General features: G+C 46.6%; 2 protein-coding genes and 1 pseudogene across 9 annotated transcripts; all 3 read right to left on the bottom strand.

Moving 5' to 3' along the window:
* Window positions 1-415: 415 nt before the first annotated feature.
* On the bottom strand, window positions 416-9,041 carry LOC133473935 (uncharacterized). Of its 7 annotated transcripts, none has more exons than XR_009787290.1 (6): window positions 5,490-9,041; window positions 5,006-5,409; window positions 4,064-4,238; window positions 3,744-3,821; window positions 3,347-3,608; window positions 2,798-3,231 (listed from the first exon to the last, which is right to left on the bottom strand). XR_009787290.1 is itself a non-coding variant. In XM_061765384.1 (4 exons), the coding sequence occupies exons 1-4, from the start codon at window positions 5,643-5,645 to the stop codon at window positions 2,094-2,096; spliced, it is 759 nt and encodes a 252-aa protein (XP_061621368.1). In that variant the 5' UTR covers window positions 5,646-9,041; the 3' UTR covers window positions 416-2,093. The 7 variants fall into 7 exon arrangements, 1 of the variants encoding a protein (XP_061621368.1); XR_009787287.1 differs by having other exon boundaries at window positions 3,744-3,793; XR_009787289.1 differs by having other exon boundaries at window positions 3,347-3,821.
* A 1,089-nt stretch (window positions 9,042-10,130) lies between these two features.
* Window positions 10,131-14,067, bottom strand: LOC133473933 (class I histocompatibility antigen, Gogo-OKO alpha chain-like). Of its 2 annotated transcripts, XM_061765381.1 has the most exons (8): window positions 13,760-14,067; window positions 12,766-13,032; window positions 12,363-12,641; window positions 11,728-12,036; window positions 11,543-11,653; window positions 11,449-11,466; window positions 10,686-10,767; window positions 10,131-10,608 (listed from the first exon to the last, which is right to left on the bottom strand). In XM_061765381.1, the coding sequence occupies exons 1-7, from the start codon at window positions 13,821-13,823 to the stop codon at window positions 10,706-10,708; spliced, it is 1,110 nt and encodes a 369-aa protein (XP_061621365.1). In that variant the 5' UTR covers window positions 13,824-14,067; the 3' UTR covers window positions 10,131-10,608; window positions 10,686-10,705. The 2 variants fall into 2 exon arrangements, with proteins under 2 accessions (XP_061621365.1, XP_061621366.1); XM_061765382.1 differs by lacking the exons at window positions 11,449-11,466; window positions 11,543-11,653 and having other exon boundaries at window positions 13,760-14,064.
* Window positions 14,068-19,994: 5,927 nt separating this feature from the next.
* Window positions 19,995-23,863, bottom strand: LOC133473934 (class I histocompatibility antigen, F10 alpha chain-like; annotated as a pseudogene).
* Window positions 23,864-23,940: the final 77 nt, after the last annotated feature.

Here is a 23,940-nt window from a genome sequence, read left to right as displayed (position 1 = left end):
CCAATATTACATCTGACAAATCCGCAAATCAAGTCACCCTCTTCCACGTCAGACCAGATTAATTCATCGATCAATGCCCCCCTTTGTATATTAGCCCCTAGGGCCCCAATACAGTAGATGGTCTTGGCCCATCGATATTTCCACGTGCAGCGTAGGAGGCTTCGTGAGGCATTTTCTAACAAACTACTAACAGACTCATTAACCAATCAAGTTGGAGGGCTGCTCCTTTCTGACCTCTCTCTTTCAACCCCTACCCACGTTGAATATACATTTTGAAGTGGAATTCTATCGGAGGACTGCATGACCTCATACTCCCATAACGGCAAAAATATTTCTAGCCATAATTTCTCCCACAATCCTATCGAGTGCCTCTGCCCACCCCACTGACTCGGGAGATTTCTGACTCTCAGTAAAATGTAACCCTCCTTGTACTGAAAACTCCTAAATATCTGCCCTGCCTAGCCTTTCCCATTTGTTGCTGTTCAAGGGCAGGTGACCTGCTTAATACCAATTACCAAATGACCTCAAGTGTGTCCCCACCATCTTCCGCCGAGCCACTGATCACCGACCGACTCCGACCTCCGCCACACGGCATCCTTGATGGCTTCGAGATGTGTCCACTTTGTCCCCCACTGAAACGGACTTTTCATCATATTGTTCCAATCCGCTTGGTAAACGTGGAGACGCAGGACCATTCAGCTGCTCTTTGTCTTTCCAGCTTTTCGCCGTCATTTAACATTTTAGTGCAAGTTCCCGGCTATTTTAGGGCTCAGGGCACCGCAGGACTTCCCAGATTATTCTGTCTGCTATTTCCTCAATCAACCTTAACTCGTATTAATTAATCTATATATGGTGCTTCCCGATGACCCCTTTTGTGTATCATTCATTACTTTATGTCTCACATGATCAATGCCTTGACCAAGCCTCCCCAACCGCCGTAAGGAACCAGTCCCCAATCACTGGGGCAACAATGTTATCTTCTTTTTTTGAAAATCTAAGAATACTATCCCTGATAAATGTGTCCCTTTCGCTCAAAAAGTAGCTCTCCGCTTGTCCACAAAGTGTTGTAATCGACCTGATTTAGGAGACAGAATGCAACTAAATAACCCTCCTCCAAATTGGCTTGCCAGACAGATGGAAAAATCCTCTTGGTCTTCCCTGCTCTAGTGCTGAATCTGGGGAGACAATCAAACAGATGAATCCTCATACCAAATCACGTCGTCATTCTCAAAGACATGTGCTCCTCATCATTTCCCTGGCACACGATGCAAATGAGGCACAGTCTCATATCGTATGTACCATAAGTAGCAACTCAACCTTGACCCCTCTATGGCCCATCCTTCACTTCTGTGAATGAAAAGAGTGGCATTCGCTATGCTGCATTAATAGTCACTATACTGTATCAACTAAATATTGTAAGGATGTCTTGAGTTGACTGGTGTCCCTTGCATCATTTTCTTAATTTGGTTTGCCCCAAACAGGAACTTCGATGTATATCGACTTACAAAAATCACAGCGTCCCTGAATATTCACAATTACAACCATCCTGCCACTTCCTTGTGTGCCATTCCGTAAACAACCCAAAATGATTCCCTCTGACGCACAAGTTAACACATTTTTCATGACTCCTCTTCTAGGCATAAACAAGTTTAAAGCCATCGTACGCGTTAATGTGCTTCTCACAATCTTCCGTCACTTCAAATGCTCTCTAAGCATCTATCCATTTATTAGCCTGCTACTTTTTTCTGCTGCAGCATCAGCACCATGAATAAATAGTAACACTCTGACCTTCAGAAAACTCTAGTGCCCTGCACATGGCCAGCAGTTCCGCAGTTTCATAACATCATTTATGGACCAAAGCGTGGGGATTTCAGAATTTGGGTTTCCGCGATATCTTCTATGGCCTCTTGTTTACAAGGATACTACGGCACGTCAACAAAAGCAGTCGGGTCTACCTCGAATGTTACCGGATGCACGGATGTACACAGACCCCTCAGACCACAGTGAGTCCGGCAGCGAGCTCAACAGCTGTGCGGCGTCCTCATGGTCCGAGAGCTCTCTGCCATGGAATCGCGCCAAAGTCACATGCTCCATCACCCCTCCGTCCACCATGGTACCTTGAATACAAAAACATTCAGTACGAGGAGAGTACAACACATTGGGTATTTGATCTTGTTGCCAATCATTTGCCAAATGGCATTTTCTCACCATGGGTCCCAGTTCTCAGGCTTCATGACCTTGTGCAAGTGCAAGTGGAAAAGATGTCAAACTCATCATAAACCACTCACTCTGCTCTGGCGCCAAGGTGGAGGCAGCTGCCACACCTTGCTTCCCTATGTAAATACCTTTACTATTGAGCATCCAGTTTTCCTCCTGTATTGACTCAAAAGCTTCCCTAGAAACCAAATCGTCATAAAACAGTGTGGGATGGAGGGGATCGATCTGTTTTTCTGCTTCCATTTTTATTGATTGATTTATTTTTAATGGCCACTTTACGGGCCTGGGCCAATTGTAGCTTCAAAAGTTGCTCCTGCATGTCCTTTACCTCATCTGATGATTTGTGTTTTCTGTCGACAAAAAGTTTCAAATGGTGTGCCACATGACAATTAAAGAAGCTATCTCCCCCTTTCATGAGGTCAGGGTCTTTAAAAGTTCAGTCCTCACTTCAACCGGCAAGGTGTCAAGTAAAGCTATTCTAGAAATAACATTTGCCTCCCTTAAACGGGAGGGATGTGACCCGGTTGTCATGAACGGAACAGAGGATAGGACCCAAAAATGCACGACTCCAAAACAAATGGACAGTTTCCAAAAAGAGAGGTTTAATATACGGGCGTAGATCAATCCAAGAAAGGCAACAGTATCCAAAAACATGAGGCAAAGAGGCAAGGTCGATAATCGGAACAGGGTCAAGTCTTACTGTGAGTCTGTGACGTGGAAACAAGGAATGCTGGAACGCGACGACAAGGTACAACGAACTGGCAACGAGAGGGACAACGAGGCACGAGGTTAAATACGAGGGCTAATTAGGTTGAACGAGGCACAGGTGGTGAAGATGCTCACAGGAGCAGGTGTGTGAGGACAAAATCCGGAACACACACACATGACACCGGTCTTATCTGTCCAAATACTGATGCAATGTTCGAAGTGAGAACTGGGATCCGTGAGAGGTTTGAAGTCCGGAAGCTTCGGCACCGTTGGGCAAGAGGACGGGAACATGTCGCACAGCAAACACTATAGGAGCAAAAGGGTCAAATCAAATTTCCGGTTCGACATTATTCAGACCCGACCGTGTCCAAATATCATCCGATTGGTGAACCGAAATGCAACAGGCGCGTATCAATCTCACTCTGTCACCACACGCCAGGCTCATGTTGTCCGTCAACTTTTTCAGCCCCTGGATCCAGCCAGTCCGGGCAGCCGTTTCTGTCAAAACTCCCCCCCCCAATTTTTTTTTAAAGACAATTTTTGTATATTTACCCACCTTTTTGAATGCGGGCTCGTGCGGAATTGATAGGAGTTTTCTTTCCCCTCTACAATTGTTCTGCCATTTGAGCAGCTCCCTTGACCGGCAATTGCCGGTTAGAGTGACGTCACTGGGGAATGCAGCCCTATGGGGGGCACAAGTCAGTGCAAACTGTAGGCCGGTCCCAAGCCCGGATAAATGCAGAGGGTTGCGTCAGGAAGGGCATCCGGCTTAAAACCTTGCCAAACAAATATGAGCGTTCATCCAAAGAATTCCATACCGGATCGGTCGTGGCCCAGGTTAACAACGTCCGCCACCGGCGCCGTCAACCTGTGGGGCGCCGTTGGAAATTCAGCTACTGTGGGTCGAAGTCAAAGAAGAAGAAGAGGTGGAAAGCGGGTTCTTCGGCAGAAAGAGAAGAGGAAAACAGAGAGCCTAGAACTGAATGTGGGGACTTTGAATGTTGGGACTAAGACAGGAAAATCTCGGGAGTTGGTTGACATGATGATTAGGAGAAAGGTTGATATATTGTGTGTCCAGGAGACCAGGTGGAAAGGCAGTAAGGCTAGAAGTTTAGGGGCAGGGTTTAAATTATTTTACCATGGTGTAGATGGGAAGAGAACCATGTGGTGGAAGCTGAGACAGGACGAGTGTTGTGCAGCTTTTCGGAAAGAGGTGAGACAGGCTCTCGGTGGACGGGAGGAGCTTCCAGAAGACTGGACCACTGCAGCCAAGGTGATCAGAGAGGCAGGCAGGAGAGTACTTGGTGTATCTTCTGGCAGGAAAGGAGAGGAGGAGACTTGGTGGTGGAACCTCACAGTACAGGAAATCATACAAGTAAAAAGGTTAGCTAAGAAGAAGTGGGACACTGAGAGGACCGAGGAGAGGCGAAAGGAATACATTGAGATGCGACACAGGGCAAAGGTAGAGGTGGCAAAGGCAAAACAAGAGGCATATCAGAATCAGAATCATCTTTATTTGCCAAGTATGTCCAAAACACACAAGGAATTTGTCTCCGGTAGTTGGAGCCGCTCCAGTACAACAGACAGTCAATTTACAGAACACTTTGGAGACACAAAGACATTGACAAAAAACAATTGTGCAAAAAGATGCAGAGTCCTCGAGCACTTAGAGCAGTTCGAATGACTAATATCGCAATAGTCCGGTGCAATGACCATTGTGCAAAGGGCGCTGAGACTTCAAGGAGTGGATGCGGTTTAAAGTGACGAGTAGTGCGATAATCTGGGACAATGGTTGTGCAAATGTTACAGATGCTCCTCAATCATTGTGCAAATGGAGCAGATGCTACTCTGGCATGAGTGGCCAGTATATGCAAATAGTGCAGCACGGCGAGACTACTACAGCGAGTGCACGAGTAATACATCATTGGCCCCACAGAAATGTGACAACGAACTCAAGTCAGAAAATTGCCAGCTTGTTGTAATGGAATTATAGGTTAGGTGTTTAAGAAGTTGATCGCAAGAGGGAAGAAGCTGTTGGAATGTCTACTAGTTCTAGTTTGCATTGATCGGTAGCGCCTACCTGACCGTGATGGAAGAACACAGGACCGATTCGACGACCGCTGTGTAGAACTGTCTCAGCAGCTCCGGTGGCAGGCCGTGCTTTCTCAGAAGCCGCAGGAAGTACATCCTCTGTGTGGCCTTTTTGAGGACGGAGTTGATGTTGGTCGCCCACTTCAGGTCCTGGGAGATTGTAATTCCCAGGAACTTGAAGGTCTCGACGGTTGACACAAGGCGGCTGGACAACGTGAGGGGCAGCTGTGGCGAAGGATGCCTCCTGAAGTCCACGATCATCTCTACAGTCTTGAGCGTGTTCAGCTCCAGGTTGTGTCGGCCGCACCGCAGCTCCGGGCGCTCCGCTTCCTGTCGATATGCAGACTCGCCGGCGTCCTTGATGAGGCCGATGACAGCGGTGTCATCTGCAAACTTCAGGAGTTTGACAGTCGGGTTCGCTGAGGTGCAGTCGTTCGTGTAGAGAGAGAAGAGCAGCGGAGAGAGGACACAACCTTGGGGCGCCCCAGTGCTGATGCTGCGTGTGGATGAGGTGGCGCGGTCACGTCTTCCCTGACAGACAGGCGCGTTCCCGACGCGTGTGGAAAAGGAAGCGCAAGATGACGACGTTGATGGCGGCGGTCGTCCCCGGTCGCTCCCCCAGGGCTCATGGGAAAATGGAAGACAAGAACAAAGGTTAGTTCGACTTAAAAATCTTCCACTGACTTAATTGAACAAGCTAGAAAGTAAGGGGATATCAACCAAATTTAGAAGCGATGACAGAAACGCTGTTTACTGAACAGGTGACTATGGGAGGCTCAGTCGTGCTCGCGTGAACTTATTGACAAGTGAGAACCCAGTGTGTCCCCTCTCAGCCGCAGGTCGGTCGCCGGTTTCGGCTTTTCAGTTTATCCGCAACAATAACAAAGACAAAAGCAATGCCGTGCAGCCAGGAAGGGGAGCGCAACTGTTATTATTTGTCACGAGAGACTGAGAGAGACTCGTCAACCTGACGATCGCATCTATATGAAGGATGTTTCTCATGACAGAAAGAGAGCCAAGGAAAGGACTTTGTGGTGGAGACGGCGGAAAGCTGGAAAGACAAAGAGCAGCTGAATGGTCCTGCGTCTCCACGTTTACCAAGCGGATTGGAACAATATGATGAAAAGTCCGTTTCAGTGGGGGACAAAGTGGACACATCTCGAAGCCATCAAGGATGCCGTGTGGCGGAGGTCGGAGTCGGTCGGTGATCACTTGAGGTCATTTGGTAATTGGTATTAAGCAGGTCACCTGCCCTTGAACAGCAACAAATGGGAAAGGCTAGGCAGGGCAGATATTTAGGAGTTTTCAGTACAAGGAGGGTTACATTTTACTGAGAGTCAGAAATCTCCCGAGTCAGTGGGGTGGGCAGAGGCACTCGATAGGATTGTGGGAGAAATTATGGCTAGAAATATTTTTGCCGTTATGGGAGTATGAGGTCATGCAGTCCTCCGATAGAATTCCACTTCAAAATGTATATTCAACGTCGGTAGGGGTTGAAAGAGAGAGGTCAGAAAGGAGCAGCCCTCCAACTTGATTGGTTCATGAGTCTGTTAGTAGTTTGTTAGCAAATGCCTCACTAAGCCTCTTACGCTGCACATGGAAATATCGATGGACCAAGACCATCTACTGTATTTCGGCCCTATGGGGTCAACCCTCCTGACTTTGTGCTGGGGTTATAACAAGTGGGATACAAAGGGGGGCATTGATCGACGAATTAACCTGGTCCGACGTGGAAGAGGGTGACTTGATTTGAGGATTTGGCAGATGTCCATCCATCCATTTTCTGAGCCGCTTCTCCTCACTAGGGTCGCGGGCGTGCTGGAGCCTATCCCAGCTGTCATCGGGCAGGAGGCGGGGTACACCCTGAACTGGTTGCCAGCCAATCGCAGGGCACATAGGAACAAACAACCATTCACACTCACAGTCATGCCTACGGGCAATTTAGAGTCTCCAATTCATGCATGTTTTTGGGATGTGGGAGGAAACCGGAGTACCCGGAGAAAACCCACGCAGGCACGGGGAGAACATGCAAACTCCACACAGGCGGGGCCGGGGATTGAACCCGGGTCCTCAGAACTGTGAGGCTGACGCTCTAACCAGTCGGCCACCGTGCCGGATTTGGCAGATGTGATATTGGAAATTAGGCAAAAAGCAATGAAGGATTCCTGCAGATTGGTAGAGGAATCAGGGGAAGATCATGCGCAGTGACGTGGGTGTAGCAAGCCGTTTCTTGTACACCCGGGGAGTAATAATAAGAAATCAGTCGGTACCAGAGCTATTTTTAAATCGTCAATCTCGCAGGAATATCGCGGTACTGAGGAGGAAAACCACGTGTAGCGATTGTAATAGTGAGTTCAAACCGATCAACTTTCAAATACGAGTTACGTGATGGCAGGGGAGGAGGCGGTTTTTGCCCAAACAGGAACGAGGGAAGTGGGATATTAATTGCGTTAAAAACAAAAAGCCTCAGGAGGCTGCACAAGTTTCATAGCTCGCGAATTACAAATTTAGATCCGCCGATTGGGTAAGCACACAAATGCTTCCAGAGGGGTTGGTTGGGAATTACGAGTCAACCAATATATATTCTGTGTTCAATGTTTATGGTTTGTGTCCAATGTTTATGATTTTGTGTTCAATGTTTGTGTTGTGTTGAGTAAAAGCAGAAATGAAGCACCACTGGGTCAAATTCCCTCATGTGGAGAAGGCTTTGATGCACTTTGTGGGGTCATCTGAGACCAACATGATGATGACGACCGAGGACATTGTGACGGACAAGTGGGCAAGGTCTACACAGACTGTTGACGAACTGACCTTTGTGACGGGGTACATAAGGACACGGGGAAGACTCTGCTTTTTGGACATAACTTTATTTTTCAGGACGCCCAGGAGGATGCAGGGTGACGGTGTTGATTTATTGCAGGTTATGGGAGTGCTGACTTAACGCCGATTCTTATGTGATTCTTGGTCTATTGACATTGCCGCTGTTGGGAAACGTGTTAACAATGAATTATCGGTGTTAACATGTGATTCGTTATTTAAATGTGGATGGTGGTTTGTATTCCTGTTGTTGTGTATTTGCTGGGCGAGGAGCCTCTAGGAACTTTGCTGTACTGACTCCTACCAGTAACATCTACTGCCGGCGAACCGCAGACAGCTATCGAAGAAGGGTGCCCGGGTAAAGTGGACACATTGATGCGTGATGTATCCCAACGGGAGGTTAGTAGTCCAATTCTGAACTTTGATTAAACACTTTACTGATATTGGAGGTTGCTAGTTTATGCAAGTTCATCACAGGAAGTTGGATGGAGGAGAGCTGAGGAAGACACTGCGCATGCATGACTGGGGGGATACGGAGTCGGACCAATGTCGGAATGTCTACCACAAGACTATCGAAGAAGTTCACCTGATATGGTAGTAAGTACCTTAGCGTGAATAATACGAAACAGCTATTGACACCCCTGCAGAGGTTATGATTCAAAAAGATAAGATATATGGAAGTCGGCATGAACAATAAATATAGAGTAACTATGGTATAATGAGCTATTAGAGTCTCGAGGCTTGCAAACAGCGTCCAGCAGTCGGCGCTGTCGCTCGATCTCCTGTTTGGATCGACACAGTTCCTCCATCGTTGTTTCAAACGCCACAAATATTTCTTCAACGGCAGCGTTTAGTCGCTGATTCACCAAAGCTCGCAGCATTTGGACTTTGCACATTTTGTTTCCCCTCCACAACAATAACAACAACACTTTACCGGGCTCTGTGCTTCGTGTCGCTAACTTCCGTGCCTGTTTTTTTGTTTTGTTTTGTTCGCAGCATACACGTTTCGATACGAATATTGTGGTGTTTTTTTTTGTTATTATTATTCATAAATGTGTATTCAACGACGCTATAACAACAAATTATGACGTCGCTAGATAGCACTAGCTTAGCTTGCTCACTTCCGCATTCTCGCTGACGAGAGAGCTTTGCGGTGAATAAATCGTCCAAAACGGTGACGACGACAAAGTGTTCCCTTTTCGACGTGTATCTACCTTCGGTGCGGTTATGTACTTGTCCCAATTGAATTGTTTAGCGAAACGAATGACGTATCTTGACTGCGACGGGCACCGTCTCCATCTTGTTTGCGTTCTTCTTCGTTGGCGAAACGCGAACTGGCGAGGACGCCGCCTGGCGGGCGCCGCGGTTGCCCGAACTGCCAGCAAGACACAAGCGCTATCAATCAAACGTGTCCATTGTTTCAGATGAGTGATCTTCCGACAAATTATGGATTGGATATCGGCTACCTTGGTCCAAAGTTTTGTTTACGAACACTCACTGTGAAACTACGAAAGGATGTAGTAAGATTTCAATGAAAATTCTGTATCATGACACGAGCATGTGATGAATCTCATCATCTTATTAGCAATGTTTATCAATGCAAATTTGTCAATCACAAAGCCGCTTTTTTTCCCAGTATTTCACAAGGATTTATATTGAATTATCAAAACAAGAAGGCCAAAAAGATTTGGAGTTCATGTGCGAAATGGGATTTGTATGTATAAAACTGAATCCATGTATTTCTATTATTTGCATGGAAGAAATGACCTTGTGAATGACTTTCTTTACTCAGGTGATACAAATGATTTTTGCATGTTTAAAATGTACAAATAAATGGCTTGATTTTACCCTTGGAAGTTCATGATTTTGTATTGTATTTTGTCCTTATTTTAAGTTGTCTAACGTCTTACCAGTGTAAAAAAAAAAAAAAAAAGGACACTGTGATAAATAAATACAAATAATGACATGTCAAAAACAAAAACAAATATATTTGAACAATAGTATGTTAGAGGGTGAAAGAAAATGTGTGCATTTTCGTGTGGAACGGCCAAAACTCATCTTTTTGTCCTTGCTTGTTTTTATGAGGCGCGCCCAAACGCTTCCAACAGAAAGTGAAAGTTCAAGTTTGGTGCCGCGAGACGCACAATTGTTTGTCAGCGAGCCACGGCACCGACGACAACGGGTTGGACCGGCTTTCGGCCATGCGACTGCTGACTTTCATCAACACGAAACACGTAGTATGTTCCGGGAGGGCAAGAAAAGCCTCCTAAAAATGGTCAAATTCAGAACGACACATCTTTACGATCATCCGTTTATTGGTCCAAATCTCGATCTCAAGTTCCAAAAACAAACGCAATCAACAACATTGTCACATTCTGAGCAAAGTACAAATTGACAGAGTTGTTTGTTGAAGTGAATCCATAACAGGATTATAAAATCATTTTGGACTGATAAAAGGAGTGCGAGGCAAACCAGCAATCGACACGTTGTGATATCAATTCATCGTAGCTATTCAAGTGCTTGATACAACGAAAGAAGAAATCCTCTCAGTGTGTGACTGCGCCGATTTCTGACAAACTTAACGGACAGAAGAAAGCAACCCCATCGACTCAAACGAGTCTCACCCGAGACACCAAAGCCAGCAAAAACTGTGACTTCACAGAAACATCATAATTGCACAAATTGTCTGCGTGAAGAACAAATCCCATCTCTGTTTTCAAACCCAAGCGTGATGAGAAAGCGCTCGATGGAGACGTCTCTCTCGTGTTCCGACACCTGCACGAAGAAGAGCACGTGAACGCACCTGGAAAGAGTCCCGAGAACACGAGCGGAGTCCGCGTCAGCGAACTCACCGTGCGACGGCGGCTGCGTCTCACTCGGAAGCGGGCGTCGGGGCGGCGGGCTCGGAGGCGGGCTCGGAATCGGCGTCGACGGCTGCGATGAATGAAAAAAAAGATGTGAATGAAAACAAGTCCGACTGTGGAAGGAAGGACATTTGCTCCACGAAGGCCTCTTGAATCCATCTTCACTCGTACTTTGAGCTGCGGTTGGGACAAATCTTCTACTTCCTGACGACGAGAGTGTGGTGGGGAATTTCTTTGGAATCGTACAGTTCATAGCCGCATATTTACAATTCCACATTCAGGAATTCGGATGTTGGGGAATATTGATTGAGGGGAAGCTAGCTTCTGTTATTCGCCGTCTTTGCGCTCAGCCCCAAACCATATCTAATATTAAAATAGAGGTTTGGCGCCACCCGGTGGCATCTCGGGGCCGAGGAACTTTGTCGAAGCGAGGGGAGGAGCTTCAATCGAATGAACCCGAGTGCGGCTTTGGCACGCTTCGCCGTTGAGGGCCAAGGAACACGAGTGAACTAAGTCGTACATTTTCCACCAAATCTAAATTGACTTCCATTCGGTTTCGGGTTTTCTCCGCCTTAGGGAGCGAGTCCTTTTTCCCACAACGATAGCGACGTCGACATTCACGTGTCCGTCGTTCCACGGCTGACTATTTGCGACTCCTCGTGCGCACTTTTGTAGCAAAGGTCCGCATCGGACCTTCGCACGACCGCTTTGCCGACCGCGGCTCAAAGGAAACAGAAGTCGTTTGACTTACAAGCTGGATCGTATTTGGCTGCAAAGAAAACAGAGACACAAAGGTCACGATGGGCACAAATCTTCCCGACAGAGCGAACGTCGGCGTCCCTCACCTCGTCTGCTTTTGTAAAGCTTGACGAGGACCGCGACCGCCGCCGCCGCCGCCAGAGCGAGGACCGCCAGCGGGACAGCGACGGCCAGCGCCATCTTCCACTTTTCTTCCTCTTCGCAGAGTGAGAAGAAAGAAGAAAACGTGTGAGTGATCGTTCCGACGCGCGACGATCTGAGCGTCGGTCACCTCGGATGCGCGCGTTGCTCCGGATGCTTCTTCTCTCCAGCTTGACGACGATGTCGTCCGCCACGCCGGACAGCTGGAACACGCATTCGTAGCGGCCCTCGGCTTCATCGGTCACCTCCGCTTTCAGGTCGGCCGTCATCTGGAAGGTTCCGTCGTGGTTGCGGAGGGTCTCTCCCGTCTCCGCGTCCTCGTGGAGCTCCTCGCCGTCCTTCCTCCAAAACAGGGCGGCCGCGCTGGGGTAGAAACCCGTCGCGTGGCAGGTGACCGGAGAGGACGGCGTCTTCTGGAGGAGAGACACCGTGGGAAGCTCTGCGGGCCGAGGGAGACGTGGACACCAGGTGAGAGAGGGGCAGAGACGGAGAGAGAGAGTGTGGGAGAGGAGGAAAAGATGGGGAGAATGTGTGAGAGGACAAAAGAGAACTTGTGAGAGGAACAAAGATGGCAGAATATGGAAGAGGAGAAAAAGGTCGGTGTAGGTGTGAAAAGGATAAAAGATGGAGAAAACGTGTGAGAAAAGATGGAAAGAACCAAAGATGAGAATGTGTGAGAGAGGAAAGGAGCCAACGAGGAAAGAGTGCAGCTTGTAATGCCAGTAAAGGTCCTGTAGGGGGCGTGCTAACATGAGGTGACTGCACCTGTTCTCATCAGGAAGTCCCTCCCATTGGTCAAATGCTTCTTCAAGTAAGAAGGACAAATCTCAGTGTAGTAGTGCTTCTTGTTTAGATTATAAAGTTCGTAACTGTCCCACTTGAGTTTGGTGACGAAAGCTTGTGGGTGAGCTGCGATCCATCTCATTGTCTTCACCTCCAACGAGATGAAGGCTTCTCCATCGTAACTGACGTGTAGCCAACCATCAACCTCATCGGTCTCGTCGTCCCATTCGCAGCCCAACATCACCTGGATCATGTGAACACCTGAGAGAATGACGTTGAAGAGTGACACCATGTCGAGAGAGAAGGAAACGTGTTTATGAGGAGGAAGAACGTGTACGAGCACATGAAATCTATTTGAATTGTGGAAAGCTGAACGTCAACAAACCTCCAGTTTGGTTGAAGCGCTCTTTGATAGTTTCGATGTCGATTTTGTTGACCTGCTCATGAGCAATACTGATCTGTGTCTGTCTCTCCCAGTAGTGAGGATCATCTGCTGTGATTTTGTTCATCCAGTCCTGTTTGGGTTTTGTTTTCCTGCTCTTGCTGTCGTAGCGCCAAATCGGAACGTCGTCAACATAACCGACCAACAAGAAGTCTGGGATGTTTGGAATTTGAGACGATGCTGTCGTGAAATACTTGAGCGTGTGAAGCACTGAAAGAAAAAACAAACAAAAAGGTTGATCTTACTTTTTTGTTTGATGGCCCAAAATCTTGCACTCTTCCTATTTCAAATGATTTTGTCTTCAGTTGAAACATTTGAACGTCTTTTTTAGGGAAAAAAATTTTAAATCAAAAGATACAAAACATTCCATTTTCTTTTGTGGTCATTTAAATACTTTAATATTTATTTAAACGTATTCTTACACACAAACTTCTCAATGGATTCGACAACAGACGCTCATAATTCATTTCATTGAATTTTTACTACTTCCGTATCATGTTACATGTTATCATGCCCTTGCTAAATAAATTGATTAGTCCTTAATAACAGATTTGTCAATAAATATACACGATATATTTTGTAAACTTAAGTTGTAACTCTGTTCATGAAATATCCAAATGAGAAATATAAAAGGAACTTCTTACAATAAATATGTTAGAATTATGATCTACTAAAGGATACGCTAAACACTTTTTTTTGACACAGATTTTGTTTGTCGTTATTTCAAGAAATGAGATTTTATTTGTATTTTTTTCCACATATATTGAAATGCCGCCTCCGTGAGGCGAATATTCCAATGGCAGCTTTGCCAAGTGAAACCAGTTGCAAGAACTTCGGACTGAGCGGTCCAAGTGTTGCTTCCGGCAAAGTCAAGAGCGTCGACACCAATCATCGGAACACGATCGGGATCATCAAGTTGTGGACAAAGTGCACTTACCGGGCGTCACGCTGTGGATTTGCGCAGCCGCGACAAACAAGACACACAAGTTCAGCTTCGCCATGTTTTGCTCCTTTTCGTCCACAAAGTGACGACGACGCCTCCTCGTCGACGGCCGAACGGCAAATGACAGCAAACCGGAAGACGCGCCTTCTTTACCTGTGCCGATGACGTCACTTTGGCATTCCTCATCATTGGGCGACAAGATTTGACTCGCGTGGCGTTGTTGTGTCGCTCAAATGAAGTCGAGTGTGCGAAATTGGAGACGAGAAGCAGCGCGAGTGTTTTTGGAAGCTTGTGCTGAAACAGCGACGCTTTCGTTCTTCCGGGTGGGGAGCACGCGCGCGCTTTTCGGGGAAATCACGTGACCGCGCCATCCCACTTTCCGACGAAACATACAACGAACGACACGCGTGCGCACATCCACGGAACACGTCCACTCGATCTGGTCAAGGAGTTACAAAATGTGACATTTGTGCTATGTTGATGCGCAAGTCATCATGAATAAAAATGGCGATCCTCTTTCAAATGGAGAAAAATCCAACTCGGTGGTCGCAATGGGAGATGAGACTCGTTCGAAAGATACCATTTGTGTCAACTCCTGACGATTTGCTCCTTCCTCGACATTTGGCAGATCCACTTGTTGACACTGTTTATGACGTATGTTGCTGTGTATTGTATGCAGAGTCGTGGAGGATTGCGCAATACACTGTGTCATACTAGTGTCCCGTAATATAGTGTTGACTAGTGTATTGTGCGACAGTAGTGGAATATAGTATATAGTTGAATTCAGTATAGTGTTGTGCAGTTTATTCTAGTACTATATAGTGGAATAAGCCTGTATAGGTTTATGTTGTATGGTACAGTATGGTGTAATATATACTGTGGTGTATATATATTGTAGAATGTGAAAATAGTAAAGTACATGATCAGAATCAGAATCATCTTTATTTGCCAAGTATGTCCAAAACACACAAGGAATTTGTCTCCGGTAGTTGGAGCCGCTCTAGTACAACAGACAGTCAATTTACAGAACACTTTGGAGACATAAAGACATTGACAAAAAACAATTGTGCAAAAAGATGCAGAGTCCTCGAGCACTTAGAGCAGTTCGAATGACTAATATCGCAATGACCGTTGTGCAAAGGGCGCTGACACTTCAAGGAGTGTATGCGGTTTAAAGTGACGAGTAGTGCGATAATCTGGGACAATGGTTGTGCAAATGTTGCAGATGCTCCTCAATCAGTGTGCAAATGGAGCAGATGCTACTCTGGCATGAGTGGCCAGTATATGCAAATAGTGCAGCACGGCGAGACGACTACAGCGAGTGCACGAGTAATACATCATTGGCCCCACAGAAATGTGACAACGAACTCAAGTCAAAAAAATTGCCAGCTTGTTGTAATGGAATTATAGGTTAGCTGCTTAAGAAGTTGATCGCAAGAGGGAAGAAGCTGTTGGAATGTCTACTAGTTCTAGTTTGCATTGATCGGTACCGCTTCTTTCCTTGCTCACGGCAAATGTGAGCAAAATGAAAAACGAACGCAGAGGAGAGCTGTGATGGATTCCTCGGGGTTCCTCAGACTGCTGCAGTGTTGCCATGGCGACAGTTCAGCTCACCAATTAGCTTGAACTAATCTTTATTTTTGTTCAACCTTTAATGAAGAAGGCAATCAAATATGTAATGGAAAATCTCATGTTTGCTATTGTGTAACTGGTGTCACTGTGTACATTCAATAGTGAATCACAACCGTTGGTTTAATTAGACGACACAATGTCCTTTAATATGAAGTCATATTTCTTCGACTTTATTATTTTCTTTGCCATGAAGTGATGACTTGAAAATACAAACCTGAGATGCCTTTCTCAGATATCAAAACACGGAGAGCTCAACTGAAACGGGAGGAATCGTTCCGAGAAATGTGCGTCCACACGCAAATGCTGAAACCTGTTTTTCCCGGTTGTTATTGGTAGACTGAAGTAATGTGAATGTTTTCGGATTGAATAGCGCTCCATGTTGAGAACAAACGGCGGCCATGCTGTGTGACTCCGACACTTAACAGCATTTACTGTTTCATCAGAAAGTGAGAATAGATCAGCGTTTAATAGTAAAACTCCAACCGATCATCGGCTGATAAAATTGGCCAACGGATGCATTGGTCGGGCCCTAGAAAGGAACTCCCCTTTGACACCTCCCTGGTAGGCCAGTTGGTGTTTCAATCTTGAGAAATTTTCTGATGTGACCGAGCAAGATTGTACAGTAGGACACGACTTATCTGAAATTGAGTAGGGACTCCGCTTGACTCGCTCGATTTTTGCTCCAGTAACTTGGGACTTACTGATGACAATTTTGGCCAACCGGAAGAAAATCATTTCAGTTGGGGAAAAAAAATAATAAAAAATCACGAGATGCAAACAATGATGAATGAAATTGAACCAAATGATCCTGTGATGTTTGGCAGGACGACGGTGGTGGCGGCGGCGGCGGCTTTCCTGGACGCCTTCCAGAAGAAGGCGGACATGGCGACCAGCAGCCGAGGGAGGAGGCAGGCGGGCCTCGGCTACAGTTCGGTGGAACTAAACAGCGTCAGAAGCACTGACCGACATTCATAACCTTTGTATTAATTAATCCCTAAACTTTTCTTTTCATTACGTCCCATTTTTTATTTGGGGGGGGGGGGTTGGACTTATGGTACATTATTCGCAGGCTAAAGTAATGCATGTGTTAATTTGGTGGCGTTCTTTGGGTCAAGGAACTCTTTTGAAGTGAGTTGCGATACTTCATTAACATAAAAGTAGTGCTTTGTTAGCATAGAGTGGCATCTTGGTGCCAAGGAACTATGCTGAAATGAGTTGAGGGGTTTCCTATCGACAAAAGTAGCACATTGAGGCTATTTAGTGTGCCATCTTGGTGCTGAGGAACTATGTTGAACTCAGTTGAGGAGTTTCCTTGAGACAAAAGTAGCACATTGAGGTTATACTGTGGCCTCTTGGTGCCGAGAAATGATGTTGAAGTGAGTTTAGGAGTTTCATTTAGAGTTTTTTAAAAGTAGAGCTTTGGCACCATCCATCTTGGTGCTAAGGACCTATGTTGAAATCAACTGAGGAGTTTCATTTAGACAAACAGTGCTGTGCATGCATCTTGTGGCATCTTGGTGTTACGGAACTATGTTGAAGTGAGTTGAGGGGTTTCCTTTCGACAAGAGTAGTGCTTTGCCGTATTGTGGCATCTTGGAACTGTGTTGAAGTGAGTTGAGGAGTTTCATGTCACCCTGCTGGGAGAAGGTCCTGGCGCAGAACCTGCAGGCGAAGGGCTTCTCGCCCGTGTGCGTTCTCATGTGCAGCACCGGCGTGTTGCGCTTGGTGAAGCTGGCGTGGCACACAGAGCAGCCGAAGGGCTTCTCGCCCGTGCGGATCCTCATGTGTTTCTTCCGGGCCGGTGCGCCGGCTGAAGGTGGAGCTGCACAGTGAGCAGCTGAAAGGTTTCTCCCCCGTGTGGACGCGAGTGTGCCTCTCTAACGTGGAGCGGTGTTTGAAGCTCCGACGGCAGAACGAGCAGCTGAACGGCTTGTCGCCGGCGTGGCTCCTGATGTGTCTCTTCAGACCGGCAGGCCGGCTGAACGTTTTCCCACAATCGGAGCAGATAAAATTGTCATGATTTTGGGGTTTCGCTTTGGTCCCGTCAGCGGCGTAGGCCGACGTCATATCACTATTTTGGGGCTGACCGAAGTGGCATTTGTGTGCTTGTGTCACCGTGTGATGATCACTTGACTCGCCGGTCTCCTCGCGTTGACGGCGATGAGGCCGAGCTCGCTCCTCGCCGTCGTCTTGGCTTGTCGCACGGACGTCACTGCGACCTAATTAACGAGAGACCGACAATCTTTCATTTTAACTGTTGATTATCTTCAGACGATACAGTTGCAACCAAAAGTTTATGTACACTATGTAAAAAGACACACACTTTTTTCTGTTTTTGCTCGATTAGCATTACCACAGATTATTTCCATTTTCGAAATGCCAGAATAATTCATAAGATTTTTTTTTAAAAACAACGTTTCATGATTTTATTCAAAGTCAGAAGTTTGCCTTTAAACTGTATGTCTTCGGTCAAACATGATGAATATCCTTTCACAAGCTTCTCACAATAGTTGGCAGGAAATTTTGTCCCATTCCTCCTGACAGAACTGGTGTAACTGAGGCAAATTTGTAGGCCGCCTTGCTCACACATGCCCTTTGAGATCAAAGGCTCTGTGATGGCCACTTCAAAACATTGATTTTGTTGTCCTTAAGCCACTTCATAAACCAGTTTGGCAGTATGCTTGCGGTCAACGTTCATTGGGACGACCCAATTTCATTTCAGCCAAGCGTTAACGTCCTGGCTGATGTCAAGGACTTGTTGCTGCGTCAGTATTTCCACATGATGATCTTTCTGGAGCAAAACAAGCCCACAACATGATGCTGCCACCCCTGTGTTGCACAGTTGGGATGGTGTTCTCAGGCTTGCAAGCTTCCCACTTTATCCTCCAACTCTCACCATGCTCATTACGGCCAAGCAGTTCAATTTGAGCTTTTTCACACCACAGGACCTGTCTCAAAAAACGAGGGACTTTGCGCCTCACCTGGGAACTCAGCGAGTTACTCCAGCTGCTCTTCTACTTTCTCCTCTTCTTTAATGTCGGAGGGCACTGATTCATGCTGCTGCTGCTCAGGAGGTACATCTTGAAAAACACAAGAACGCATGCCTTTATTATTTCATATTTGCAGCTCGTAGCACACAGATGCACCCTTAACAATGGTGGTACGGTGCCAACACTGTACATTGCTACTCGTACTCAACCCTGTACTAAAAAGCTGCAATACTACGGCAGACGACGTACTGTACTATTCTGTCCTCTCTGAATGTGCAGTGAGCAGTTTGGCAGAGAACAAACGGTGGAGATGTGTTCTTCCTCAGGGTGGATTGCGTCAACCTTTGACTTCTGACCGCAAAATGTTCCAGCCGCTATCTTTGTGATGAGGGCCCAGTCCTCTTCACAGACAACGTCAACTTTTATGATACAATCAACATACTGCTAAATGCATGCTTTGAAAATACTATAAGAGTAAATATGGGATAACAATGTACTTTTATTCTAACATTGACGGTCATTTAATGGAGAGCTATCACTCACATTGGAGCATCAACCGAGCCCTGGCGCAAATAACGCAAATCTGCGAGGAATTGAAAAAAGACCAAAAAAAATGTTGAAAATTTTCGAGACATGCCAGAAGACAGGCGGCACGGTGGCGGACTGGTTAGAGCGTCAGCCTCACAGTTCTGAGGTGCGGGGTTCAATCCCCGTCCCCGCCTGTGTGGAGTTTGCATGTTCTCCCCGTGCCTGCGTGGGTTTTCTCCGGGCACTCCGGTTTCCTCCCACATCCCAAAAACATGCATGAATTGGAGACTCTAAATTGCCCGTAGGCATGACTGTGAGTGCGAATGGTTGTTAGTTTCTATGTGCCCTGCGATTGGCTGGCAACCAGTTCAGGGTGTACCCCCCCGCCTCCTGCCCGATGACAGCTGGGATAGGCTCCAGCACGCCCGCGACCCTAGTGAGGAGAAGCGGCTCAGAAAATGGATGGATGGATGTGCGAAATGGGATTTGTATGTATAAAACTGAATCCATGTATTTCTATTATTTGCATGGAAGAAATGACTTTGTGAATGACTTTCTTTACTCAGGTGATACAAATGATTTGTGCATGTGTTTAAAATAATAATAAAATAAATGGCTTGATTTTACCCTTGGAAGTTCATGATTTTGTATTGTATTTTGTCCTTATTTTAAGTTGTCTAACGTCTTACCGGTGTAAAAAAAAAAAAAAAAAAGACACTGTGATAAATAAATACAAATAATGACGTCAAAAACAAAAACATGTACAATATATTTGAACAATAGTATGTTAGAGGGTGAAAAAAAATTTGTGCATTTTCGTGTGGAACGGCCAAAACTCATCTTTTTGTCTTTGCTTGTTTTTATGAGGCGCGCCCAAACGCTTCCAACAGAAAGTGAAAGTTCAAGTTTGGTGCTGTGAGACGCACAATTGTTTGTCAGCGAGCCATGGCACCGACGACAACGGGTTGGACCGGCTTTCGGGCATGCGACTGCTGACTTTCATCAACACGAAACATGTAGTATGTTCCGGGAGGGCAAGAAAAGCCTCCTAAAAATGGTCAAATTCAGAACGACACATCTTTACGATCATCCGTTTATTGGTCCAAATCTCGATCTCAAGTTCCAAAAACAAATGCAATCAACAACATTGTCACATTCTGAGCAACGTACAAATTGACAGAGTTGTTTGTTGAAGTGAATCCATAACAGGATTATAAAATCATTTTGGACTGATAAAAGGAGTGCGAGGCAAACCAGCAATCGACACATTGTGATATCAATTCATCGTAGCTATTCAAGTGCTTGATACAACGAAAGAAGAAATCCTCTCAGTGTGTGACTGCGCCGATTTCTGACAAACTTAACGGACAGAAGAAAGCAACCCCATCGACTCAAACGAGTCTCACCCGAGACACCAAAGCCAGCAAAAACTGTGACGTAACAGAAACATCTTCATTGCACAAATTGTCTGCGTGAAGAACAAATCCCATCTCTGTTTTCAAACCCGAGCGTGATGAGAAAGCGCTCGATGGAGACGTCTCTCTCGTGTTCCGACACCTGCACGAAGAAGAGCACGTGAACGCACCTGGAAAGAGTCCCGAGAACACGAGCGGAGTCCGCGTCGGCGAACTCACCGTGCGACGGCGGCTGCGTCTCACTCGGAAGCGGGCGTCGGGGCGGCGGGCTCGGAGGCGGGCTCGGAATCGGCGTCGACGGCTGCGATGAATGAAAAAAAAGATGTGAATGAAAACAAGTCCGACTGGAAGGAAGGACATTTGCTCCACGAAGGCCTCTTGAATCCATCTTCACTCGTACTTTGAGCTGCGGTTGGGACAAATCTTCTCCTTCCTGACTACGAGAGTGTGGTGGGGAATTTCTTTGGAATCGTACAGTTCATAGCCGCATATTTACAATTCCACATTCAGGAATTCGGATGTTGGGGAATATTGATTGAGGGGAAGCTAGCTTCTGTTATTCGCCGTCTTTGCGCTCAGCCCCAAACCATATCTAATATTAAAATAGAGGTTTGGCGCCACCCGGTGGCATCTCGGGGCCGAGGAACTTTGTCGAAGCGAGGGGAGGAGCTTCAATCGAATGAACCCGAGTGCGGCTTTGGCACGCTTCGCCGTTGAGGGCCAAGGAACACGAGTGAACTAAGTCGTACATTTTCCACCAAATCTAAATTGACTTCCATTCGGTTTCGGGTTTTCTCCGCCTTAGGGAGCGAGTCCTTTTTCCCACAACGATAGCGACGTCGACATTCACGTGTCCGTCGTTCCACGGCTGACTATTTGCGACTCCTCGTGCGCACTTTTGTAGCAAAGGTCCGCATCAGACCTTCGCACGACCGCTTTGCCGACCGCGGCTCAAAGGAAACAGAAGTCGTTTGACTTACAAGCTGGATCGTATTTGGCTGCAAAGAAAACAGAGACACAAAGGTCACGATGGGCACAAATCTTCCCGACAGAGCGAACGTCGGCGTCCCTCACCTCGTCTGCTTTTGTAAAGCTTGACGAGGACCGCGACCGCCGCCGCCGCCAGAGCGAGGACCGCCAGCGGGACAGCGACGGCCAGCGCCATCTTCCTCTTTTCTTCCTCTTCGCAGAGTGAGAAGAAAGAAGAAAACGTGTGAGCGATCGTTCCGACGCGCGACGATCTGAGCGTCGGTCACCTCGGATGCGCGCGTTGCTCCGGATGCTTCTTCTCTCCAGCTTGACGACGATGTCGTCCGCCACGCCGGACAGCTGGAACACGCATTCGTAGCGGCCCTCGGCTTCATCGGTCACCTCCGCTTTCAGGTCGGCCGTCATCTGGAAGGTTCCGTCGTGGTTGCGGAGGGTCTCTCCCGTCTCCGCGTCCTCGTGGAGCTCCTCGCCGTCCTTCCTCCAAAACAGGGCGGCCGCGCTGGGGTAGAAACCCGTCGCGTGGCAGGTGACCGGAGAGGACGGCGTCTTCTGGAGGAGAGACACCGTGGGAAGCTCTGCGGGCCGAGGGAGACGTGGACACCAGGTGAGAGAGGGGCAGAGACGGAGAGAGAGAGTGTGGGAGAGGAGGAAAAGATGGGGAGAATGTGTGAGAGGATGAAAAATAGCTAGATGATGTGTGAGAGGAACAAATATGGGAAGAATGCGTAAGAGGAGGAAATATGGAAAGAAAACAAGTTGAAGGGAGCGTGAGGAGAAAGTATGGAGACAATCAATGACAGATTGAAAAGAGAGAGATTGTGTGAGAGGGTGAAAAGATGGAGAGAACAAAAGATGGAGAAAACGTGTGAAAAAAGATGGAAAGAACCAAAGATGATGAGAATGTGTGTGAGAGGAAAGGAGCCAACGAGGAAAGAGTGCAGCTTGTAATGCCAGTCAAGGTCCTGTAGGGGGCGTGCTAACACGATGTGACTGCACCTGTTCTCATCAGGAAGTCCCTCCCATTGGTCACATACTTCTTCAAGTAAGAAGGACAAATCTCAGTGTAGTAGTGCTTCTTTGTTGATTCCAAAGTTCGTCACGGTCCCACTTGAGTTTGGTGACGAAAGCTTGTGGGTGAGCTGCGATCCATCTCATTGTCTTCACCTCCAACGAGATGAAGGCTTCTCCATCGTAACTGTCGTGTCGCCAACCATCAACCTCATCGGTCTCGTCGTCCCATTCGCAGCCGACATCCACTGGACCATGTGAACACCTGAGAGAATGACGTTGAAGAGTGACACCATGTCGAGAGAGAAGGAAACGTGTTTATGAGGAGGAAGAACGTGTACGAGCACATGAAATCGATTTGAATTGTGGAAAGCTGAACGTCAACAAACCTCCAGTTTGGTTGAAGCGCTCTTTGACAGTTTCGATGTCGACTTTGTCGATCTGCTCATTAGCAATACTGATCTGTGTCTGTCTCTCCCAGTAGTGAGGATCATCTGCTGTGATTTTGTTCATCCAGTCCTGTTTGGGTTTTGCTTTCCTGCTCTTGCTGTCGTAGCGCGAAATCGGAACGTCGTCAACATAACCGACATAAAAGTAGTCTGGGATGTTTGGAATTTGAGACGATGCAGTTTCGAAATACTTGAGCGTGTGAAGCACTGAAAGAAAAAACAAACAAAAAGGTTGATCTTACTTTTTTGTTTGATGGCCCAAAATCTTGCACTCTTCCTATTTCAAATGATTTTGTCTTCAGTTGAAACATTTGAACGTCTTTTTTAGGGAAAATAAATTAAAATCAAAAGATACAAAACATTCCATTTTCTTTTGTGGTCATTTAAATACTTTAATATTTATTTCAACGTATTCTTACACACAAACTTCGCAATGGATTCGACAACAGACGCTCATAATTCATTTGATTGAATTTTGACTATCATGTTACAATTATCATGCCCTTGCTAAATAAATTGATTTAATAGTCCTTAATAACAGATTCGTCAATAAATATAGACGATATATTTTGGAAACTTAAGTTGTAACTCATGAAATATCCAAATGAGAAATATAAAAGAACTTCTTACAATAAATATGTTAGAATTATGATCTACTAAAGGATACGCTGAACACTTTTTTTTTTTGACACAGATTTTGTTTGTCGTTATTTCAAGAAATGAGATTTGATTTGTATTTTTTTCCCACATATATTGAAATGCCGCCTCCGTGAGGCGAATATTCCAATGGCAGCTTTGCCAAGTGAAACCAGTTGCAAGAACTTCGGACTGAGCGGTCCAAGTGTTGCTTCCGGCAAAGTCAAGAGCGTCGACACCAATCATCGGAACACGATCGGGATCATCAAGTTGTGGACAAAGTGCACTTACCGGGCGTCACGCTGTGGATTTGCGCAGCCGCGACAAACAAGACACACAAGTTCAGCTTCGCCATGTTTTGCTCCTTTTCGTCCACAAAGTGACGACGACGCCTCCTCGTCGACGGCCGAACGGCAAATGACAGCCAACCGGAAGACGCGCCTTCTCTACCTGTGCTGATGACGTCACTTTGGCATTCCTCATCATTGGGCGACAAGATTTGACTCGCGTGGCGTTGTTGTGTCGCT

This window comes from Phyllopteryx taeniolatus, unplaced genomic scaffold (genome assembly GCF_024500385.1).
Source record: "Phyllopteryx taeniolatus isolate TA_2022b unplaced genomic scaffold, UOR_Ptae_1.2 contig_68, whole genome shotgun sequence".
NCBI classification, from domain to species: domain Eukaryota; kingdom Metazoa; phylum Chordata; class Actinopteri; order Syngnathiformes; family Syngnathidae; genus Phyllopteryx; species Phyllopteryx taeniolatus.
Note: the sequence above shows the minus strand (reverse complement) of the source record. Positions and strands in the feature narration are given on the sequence as shown.